General features: G+C 39.5%; 1 protein-coding gene across 1 annotated transcript; it reads left to right on the top strand.

Moving 5' to 3' along the window:
* Positions 1–226: 226 nt before the first annotated feature.
* LOC148936432 (uncharacterized) lies at positions 227–4,774 on the top strand. Its single transcript, XM_089078392.1, has 5 exons — positions 227–427; positions 1,077–1,948; positions 2,549–3,117; positions 3,375–3,546; positions 3,616–4,774. The coding sequence occupies exons 1-5, from the start codon at positions 227–229 to the stop codon at positions 4,772–4,774; spliced, it is 2,973 nt and encodes a 990-aa protein (XP_088934518.1).
* The last annotated feature ends 4,531 nt before the right edge of the window (positions 4,775–9,305 follow it).

Below are 9,305 nucleotides of genomic sequence, written 5' to 3'. Positions count from 1 at the left end.
TATATATATATATATATATATATATATAAAATAAAACATTATATAAAATATTATATATATATATATATATATATATATATATAAGTACCTCTCTCTCAGTCCCTAAATGTCCACCATTTTAAAGCTCAAACAAAGCGATGCACGCGCCGCCGCTGTCGTCGCCGCCACCGTCGCCACTCCCGAGTTCATTCTTTTTCTTGGTGCCAAGGTGTCCACAACGCACAAGATGGGGAAGAAAAGAAAGAGAAGCAAGAAAACAGAAAGGGAAGCAGAAAAAGAGAATCGTTGGAAGAAGCGAGCAAAATTGCTGAAGGAAGAACTCAAGAAACAGAAAAGGAAACAGAAAGAAGCGAAACGTAGGAGGTATTCGAAATCGTCGTCGATAGATTCATATGCGTCACACAGTAAGCATAACGAAGTTCTTTATGTAGCCACACGCAGGCACTAACCTGCATCGGTGAGAATCGGCACACAAGGCATGGCTTGCGTGTGCGGCGCCGACGGCGGCGCGAGGTGAGCCCTAACCTACACCGCGCAGGATCGTTCGCCTCGCTGAAGCCATCGCGACGGACCCTAATCCGTCGTAGTGGAATTAGATAAATGAGCGGCAACACGCAGGTCCTAACCTGCATGCACGAGCGACGATCGGCGCGGCATGAGCCTAGACGACACGCAGGCTCTAACCTGCGTCGCTGAGCGTCGGCACGCAGGCCCTAACCTGTACGTGCGGCGACAATCGACGCAATACAGGGCCTAACCGGCACGCGGGCGTGACCGGCATTGTCGAGTGTCAGCACGCGGGCTCTAATCTGCATGCACGACACCAACAGTCGACGCGATGTGGGCTCTAACCTACATCGCGCAACTGACAATCGGCGCGGCATAGGTCATAACTGACACCGCACACAACTTTAACCGTCTCAGACAGGTCATCTCGACAGACTCTAATCTGTCGCATTGCGAATATTTCGCAACAAACATAATAATTATATAAATATTACATGATCGGGTATATTCACACGTCCTTTGAGACAATGAATATAAAAATGGACATTTCATATATACTACTGTTATAGGTAACAATATTAGCAGCAGCAGTAGCAGCTTATCAACGGAGAAAGAAGATCGACATCGGAGACAAGTTTCCAAAAGGAGCGCAAGAGATGAGCGCCCACATACTGAGGGCGCGAGAACAGCGGAATCAGACAGTCAGGCGATCAATCGAAGCGGCGCTAGACAAAGATGTCCTAGAAGTCATAGGAAAACGATTCGCCGAGGAACGGACTCTAGCCGAGTCACTACATAGCGACGTGGTCGCTAGATGGGAAGAAATACTTAAACTAGGACTTCCAACAGAAGAGCGAGCGGATCTTCTTAAAAAATATCCCCCTCCGTCAAACTGCACACGCATTGACCCTCCGAAGCTGAATCCGGAGGTAAAAGCGTCTCTACAAGAGACTGTTTGGAAAAGAGACGGAAGAATAACCTCAAAACAGGAAAAAATCTCAGCATGCCTCGCGGCACTAGGAAAGGGTTTATCAATCCTATTCAGACATAAAGGAGAGGGTGAAAATCTCGCAGTGATCGAAACGCTCGGAGACACGAGCCGGCTCCTCGCGGACTTACATCACGACGAATCCTTAATAAGGAGAAGCCTTATATTGGCGAACATCAACGTAGCAATGAAAGAAACACTGAGCTCGACAACTATCGACGAATGGCTGTTCGGAAAGGACCTATCCGAAAACGTAAAAGCAGCGAAGCTAATCGTAACTTCATCCAAGGATCTGAAACGGCCGCAAAAATCGCAAGGAACGACGTCATCAAAAAACGCGAAAATCCCGCCCCGTCAGTCGCGCTACAAGAGACAGCCAGCGACGAGGGGCGGGCGTCGATATCCGCTGTTCCACAGGGCTTTAAAACCGGCTTCTCAACACCACAAGGCCTCGTACAGGAGAGAACACACGAGAAGACGAACATAGCTTCAGTAGGTAAACCAGCCGGCAGGCTACGACGATTCTTGCCACAATGGAAAGCGTTGACGAACAACAAATCCGTTTTATCTTGGGTAGAAGGGTACAACATACCCTTCTTACACAAACCGACCCAGATAAAACCGAGAGAGAGTGGTCAAGGGAGGAGAAGGCACAGATCTCGTCAAAAATCGCGGAACTAATTAAAAAAGGGGCCATAGAACCATGTAAACCAGACCGAAAGCAGTTCATCTCAAGCGTTTTCCTACGAAAAAAGTCTGACGGCTCATACAGACTAATATTAAACTTAAAAAAGCTAAATAAATTTGTAAAGACAAAATACTTTAAGTTAGAAGAACACAAGACGGTCGTTAGATTACTAAACAAGGATTGGTTTATGGCTTCAATCGACTTAAAAAATGCATATTATTTAATACCGATCGCAGATTCAGACAGAAATGCTTGAGATTTGAATTAGAAGGAAAGCTTTTCCAGTTTTCGTGTCTACCTTTCGGCCTTTCTAGCGCCCCGTATGTCTTCACAAAAATTGTGAAACCTGTGATTTCCGATCTCAGATGTAGAGGTTTTCTCTCGGTGGCATATTTGGACGACTTCCTGTTGTTCGGAAAATCACGTGACGAATGCGTAACGAACGTTGTACATACACGGATAGTCTTAGAGAGATTAGGATTCATAATTAACGAAAAGAAAAGTCAACTCTCCCCCGTGCAGAGATGTAAATATTTAGGTTTTATATTCGACTCTAATCGAATGACGATTGAACTCCCAATTGGGAAAAAATCGAGAGTTCTAGAGATTGTGTCAAAATTCAATGTAAATAGAAGATATAAGATTAGGGATTTCGCTCAGATGGTAGGTTCAATCGTCTCATGTTGCCCAGCAGTAAAATATGGTTATGCTCACACTAAGTCTCTGGAAAGAGAAAAATTCTTAGCACTTGAGACAAACAACGATAATTATGACGCAATCATGAGCAATAACGTTAGAAAGGACTTAAACTGGTGGAAACACAACATACAAAAGACATGCAACTCGATAGATACCTTGAACTTCCAGTTAGAAATCTATTCGGATGCATTTCTGACAGGCTGGGGAGCAGCCTGCGAAAATGAAACAGCACATGGCCCATGGGATGCGATCAAAACACATTAATTTCCTCGAATTAAAAGCAGCGTTTTTCGGATTAAAATGTTTTGCGAAACATTTGCGAAGTATAGACATCTTACTTCGAATAGACAATACCACCGCCATCTCATACATCAATAGAATGGAGGGCATCCAAATTGTCAAACTGAATAGGATAACCCAGGAAATCTGGGAATGGTGCGAAGCTCGAGATATTGTTTTATTCGTATATAAGCTCTAAAGACAACTTTATAGCTGACGCAGAGTCAAGGAAAATCGAACCGGAAATAGAATACGAGCTAGCGAATGAAGCATTTGAAAAAATCAGTAGGACATTAGGAAAACCGGAAATTGACCTGTTCGCCAGTGGGTCAACGCCAAGTGCGAAAAATATTTCTCATGGTTCAAAGACCCCAACTCATTATCGGTAGACGCGTTCACGAAATCGTGGAAAAATCTTGATTTTTACGCATTTCCGCCATTCGATTATCCTTAGGGTTCTCCGAAAAATCAGGGATGACAAGATAGTAGGTATTATGGTCGTCCCGGAATGGCCTGCACAACCCTGGTTCCCGTTGTTTCACTCGATGCTAATCTCGGAACCTATTTATCTAGAGTCGAATATTAATTTATTAACCTCTTACAACAGAGAAACCTCACCCGCAGTGGCGGCATCTTACCCTGGTTGCCGGCAAGTTATCAGGACAGGATTCGATCGAAGACAAACACCAGATAACACAATAGAAATAATGATGGCATCATTAACGGAATCGTCTCTAAAACAATACGACTCCACCCTAAAGAAGTGGTGGAGCTTCTGCAACGAGAACTCCGTCGATCCATTCACCAATTCAATTCGAGACATCCTTGCCGGCTTAACCGATGCATTCGAGAAGGGAGCCTCCTATAGCACATTGAATTGCCTACGCTCGGCAATCTCACTAATAATAGGCCACGAAATCGGACAAGATCCGAACATTAGGAAATTTTTCAAAGGTGTTTTCAACAAGAGACCGCCCAAGCCCAGATATGACTATACCTGGGACCCTAAGGCTGTACTAGATTACCTATCGTCTAAAGTAAATAACAAAGACACTACGCTGAGAAACTTATCTACAAAATTAATCTCTCTACTTGCGTTAGTCACAGGTCACAGGTTACAAACATTCGCATTGTTAGATGTAAGAAACATTCGAGAAACCGCAGAATCCATCGAAATAAAAGTTCCCGATAGAATTAAAACTTCAGGCCCAAACAGGACACAACCTTGTTTGGTCCTGCCGTTCTATACAGAAAACAAAGAGATTTGCGTAGCTTCGACCCTAAAAATCTATCTGGAAAGGACCAAAGATATTCGTGGTTCTACAAATTCACTGTTCATCTCCTTCAAAAAGCCTTTCAAGGCAGTCACATCCCAGACTCTAAGTCGCTGGATAAAGGAGATCCTATCAACAAGTGGAATTGACACAGAAATATTCACGGCCTACAGTACTCGACATGCCGCAACGTCAGCGGCAAGAAGGCATGGAGTGGATTTAAACACCATCCGGAAAACAGCCGGATGGACAAGCAACTCGAAAACATTTGCAAAATTCTACAATCGAAACATGGCGAAAGCGTCCGATGTATTTGCGAGAACGATATTAGACTCATAAAAAGAATATCGACGTCATAGTTCATGACTTGTAAAACCATCGAGTGGAAAAGAAAAAATAAATAAGAAAACTTTTCTTATTCATTCTGTCATTGAAGTGCCGCAACTAAACTTTAAACATCTACGTCTTGATCACGAGGAAGAGGCGCGAAATACAATTATAGATTAAACAAACTTACCTAAGTGAAGTTCGATCATAATTGTATGAGCGCCTCTTCCGAAGTGATCACTCCCACCCTTAAGCCCAGATCTACATCGCAGCCAGATCTTCTGCCCGAAAAGTTGCGACACAGCTTTAAAGAATGAACTCGGGAGTGGCGACGGTGGCGGCGACGGCAGCGGCGGCGCGTGCGTCGCTTTGTTTGAGCTTTAAAATGGTGGACATTTAGGGACTGAGAGGGAGGTACTACGTATTGATCACTTCGGAAGAGGCGCTCATACAATTATGATCGAACTTCACTTAGGTAAGTTCGTTTAATCTATAATTCTATATATTATAGTCTAAACTTATTATTAAAAAATTGTACTTAAAAAAATAATAAAAACTTATTGTTTGTAAATGGTGATTTAATTTAACACACAATTAATTAAAGAAATTAATAAAAAAATATAATTATATAAGTGAATTTTTTATATCTACTATTGCAGCTTTAGATGGAGCTTTAAATGGATGTTTACGATAAAGAATGGATGTGCGGCGTGTAATAATATTATGTCAGAAGAATATCTATCATGCAAATACTTTTATTTACTTCTCTAGATGATTTCGATGTCATAACATAAATTGCAAACTTGATTAGAACAAGTTTAGTTAATAATATTCCAAGAATAATGTTTATGAAAAGACATGAAATACGTTATTTTACACTATGGTTGTGCACGCGGAAATTAAAAGGCACTGATTTTTTAATTATTGTCTTGTATTTCCTATTTATTACAGATTAAAATCATTAATAATTATAGACCTTAATTTAATAATTAATGAAATTGATAATATTTATCCGCGTCTATTAAAATCTCTTTCATTCTTGATTATGTTACGTTGTGACGACTGCATGATTCTTCTATTTCGGGTATCAGTTATTAGAATTTAATTAAGCGAATAAATGGGTGGCACATGTTTTGTTACGCTATTAGATCGCAACGATTACGCAACTGATCTCTTCCGGGGATCGGTTACTAGAATTTGACTAAGCGGATAATCCCTATTATCCTAATCGCGGAAGAACAACGATGTTACGCGACGACTGCACGATTCTTTTTTTCGGATATCAGTTATTAGAATTTAATTAAGCGGATAAATGGATGACACATGTTCTGTTACGTTGTTAAATCGCGACGATTATGCAACTGATCTCTTTCGGGGATCGGTTACTAGAATTCGGCTAAGCGGATAATCCCTATTATCCTAATCGCGGAAGAACAACATGTGTACAGATGTTTTCCTCAACGAAATCATATACATATATATATATATATATATATATATATATATATATATATATATATATATAGCGCCTTTAAAGGCACTACTGCTACTTCTTTTTTTTCACTCGGCCAGAACAGTTTTTAGTCAATTTGCCAGTAATTCAATCAGTCGGTGTCAGTCGAAATATATTTTTTTTTTTCACCAAGTACAAGTGACCAAGTTTCTTGGCGACACCGCTTCCACCTTCATCACCTCGCAGGTCCCAAGTCTCCGGCATTCCAGCTAGAATAACAATAAGTTTAACTACACATAGTTCTTTAATAATTTTTTATAATTTAATAATTTTTTATAATTTAATAATTTTTTATAATTTAATAATAACTCTGGGTCTCTTCTCCTTATATTTTCTCATTTCTCCCTTACATCCTTTCTATCCTCTGCCGTTTCTCCTTACATTCTACTCCCCTTTTCCTTTCTCTTTTTCTCTTTGCTTTGGCCGTCGAACCTCTCGAGCTCCCTGTGCGTTGCGGAGCACTCAGCAGGTTCATGGCCGCCGAATAATTCGGCAAAATCTGCTTTTTCACTGTTCACTTCTCTTGGTCGTCGAACCTCTCGAGTTCCCTATGTGTTGTGGAGCACTTAGCAGATTCATGGCTACCGAATAATTCGGGAAATCTACTCTTTTACAATTTTCTCTTTTCTTTCTTTATTTCTCTCCTCCGTCGGACCTCTCGGCTTCCCGACATATTTCAGAGATAGCTTTAAGGTTTATGGCCAATGATATTTCTCTCACACTCCAAAAATTACTCTCACTAATCCATTTTTTCCAGTGAAATACATTATTCTCTCTTTCTGACGTTCAGAGACGGAGGCGAACTCTGAAGAAGCTCCGTTATCGTCGCAATAAGCGAGCTTGTCGACCAACCAATTACTCTTTGGCAAGGACATCCGAGATTTCTACACGGATTGATGAAACTATGAGTTGCTCCGGCGCAACGCTTTATTCACCGAGTATTTCCCCTCCGTCCTATTCCCCGATTAGATCTGAGGCTGGGTCACCCCCAGATTTCAGCACACTCTTCCCGGAGCGCCATGACTCAGATTTCCAAATCCAACATCCAAATTTCCTCACTAAGGAATCCTTGGATGAGTTCTGCGAACTCCTTCCTCTCTCCTTTTAGACCTCACTACCAGAAATCCGATCTCCTCCCCGAAACAACCACGCACACACACACACACACACACACACACACACACACACACACACACACACACACACACACACACACACACACACACACACACACACACGGATACCAAAATATAAATTTAAATATATAAAATAATCCAATATAGAATAAGAAAGAATTATAAAATGTGGACAAACATACAAATATAATTGAATTCTTATACAAAAACTGAATAATGCATCCGTAAATTTTCTAGAATATTTAATCGTATGTAACATTTCTTTTTTTGGGGATCAAATGTAAATATACCTTAAGCAAATGTATTTGAAAACAAGAAATAATGATGTAGATCTTGTAGTTTTGTTAAATTTGTATTCATTTAAAAATTATCAATAATATGTAGAATTCAAATTATTTGAAATTGTTTAGTTATTTCTTCCCTCTTTCGTTTCCCGCTATCCTAAGATTCGCACATGATCCTGTCCCTGGCAAAAGAGATTAAATTCTCTTGCCTAAATTATCGGATCGACGGACGCACGTCACGCAGTCGAAGTCATAGCGTCTTTCTCAAGACATTGACTCACACTCGTGGATCTGCACGGTGCGTTCGACTCGTAGGAACGCCTCAGCGCGCTCACCTGCGAAAGGGTATTTGGAGCGTCCTTCCTAGCCCATCCATTTTCTCTTTAAAAATAATTACCTCGGGCTGGACGTAATAATTATAAAGTATATCAAAGTTCCAAACTATCAAACTTCTACTATTTTGAGTGTTAATCACAACAATGGCGCATAAATTTCAAAGTTAAAAATCATGAAGTATTCATAAACTTTATGCTTTCCAGAATCTGCCAACCAGATGTTATCAGTTCAAGTTTCTCCAACAGAAACGGAACAGACGGATAGTTTATTAGTAATACTAGGAGGAACAAAACAGAATACATAGGATATCTTAATTAAAAAATCTATTGCATAGATTATTGTACATAAATACCTTTCTCTTAGAGAAAAACTCATTACTTACGTTAATATTTTTGCGTCCACTTGCAATGGAAGATATATCGTATCGAATTAAAATCCACTTTTAAAAAAGGCATATTATAAAGTCGATTATTTAACCATTTTTTAAATAACAAAATATATTTAAATAAATATTTTGTAATAATAATGCAAAAATTTTTGCGTTCGTAAACTAACATCTAATATAAAATAAATATTACTAATATTATTCAAACAAATTTAAGAATATAAACATCTCTTTAATAATAGATTTCATAATAGATTTTATAAGATCTTTCTTATAAAATAATATTTATAATACAATATAATATATACTAATAATATTTCAATTAGGATCTTATATTTTGTATTCATAAATGTATGGAATTTTTATGAATTTAACTTTTTCTTTAAATAATTTTTTTGTATCAAACATTGCTTATTAAATTTCAAATTTATTTGGCTTAATAAATATCATAATTCAAACTGTCCCACAAAATTCTATTAACATGTTATTATTAAGTCATCCATTATAATCTTTTATTTATTTATATTCTTTGACTTTCTATTTATAAAAAAATATCACTTTCATAGATGTACCTTATATCGTTTTTGCACACTAAAGCACGGGAACAATAACAAGAGCTTTCACAATAAAATCAGAATTCACCGCGACACGGCTCAAACTCGCGCGCCGCGTCGTCGACTGTCACCATAACAACGCTTGACAATCGCTTGACAATCGGATCGGCAAGGAACGATCTTCAGGTTGGAAATCGATACGAGGATAGCGTCGAGCGGAACGCTCGGTCGTAACACTATCCCCTTCCTCTTCGAAATTGTCGATCCCGACAATTCCAGGGAACCCCTCCCGCGCAGAAAAGTCGGCTTCTTCTTCCATGGTGAAGTTCTCAGGG

This window comes from Pogonomyrmex barbatus, unplaced genomic scaffold (assembly GCF_055798465.1).
Source record: "Pogonomyrmex barbatus isolate J1 unplaced genomic scaffold, ASM5579846v1 scaffold22, whole genome shotgun sequence".
NCBI classification, from domain to species: domain Eukaryota; kingdom Metazoa; phylum Arthropoda; class Insecta; order Hymenoptera; family Formicidae; genus Pogonomyrmex; species Pogonomyrmex barbatus.
Note: the sequence above shows the minus strand (reverse complement) of the source record. Positions and strands in the feature narration are given on the sequence as shown.

What these genes read in the sequence shown, in the direction of transcription:
- LOC148936432 (XM_089078392.1), top strand. Translation starts at nt 227, where the DNA reads ATGGGGAAGAAAAGAAAGAGAAGCAAGAAAACAGAAAGGGAAGCAGAA. An exon ending in TCTCAACACCACAAGGCCTC is followed by an intron (nt 1,949 to 2,548) that starts GTACAGGAGAGA and finishes TTCCGATCTCAG; the next exon opens with ATGTAGAGGTTTTCTCTCGG. An exon ending in CGAAAATGAAACAGCACATG is followed by an intron (nt 3,118 to 3,374) that starts GCCCATGGGATG and finishes ACAACTTTATAG; the next exon opens with CTGACGCAGAGTCAAGGAAA.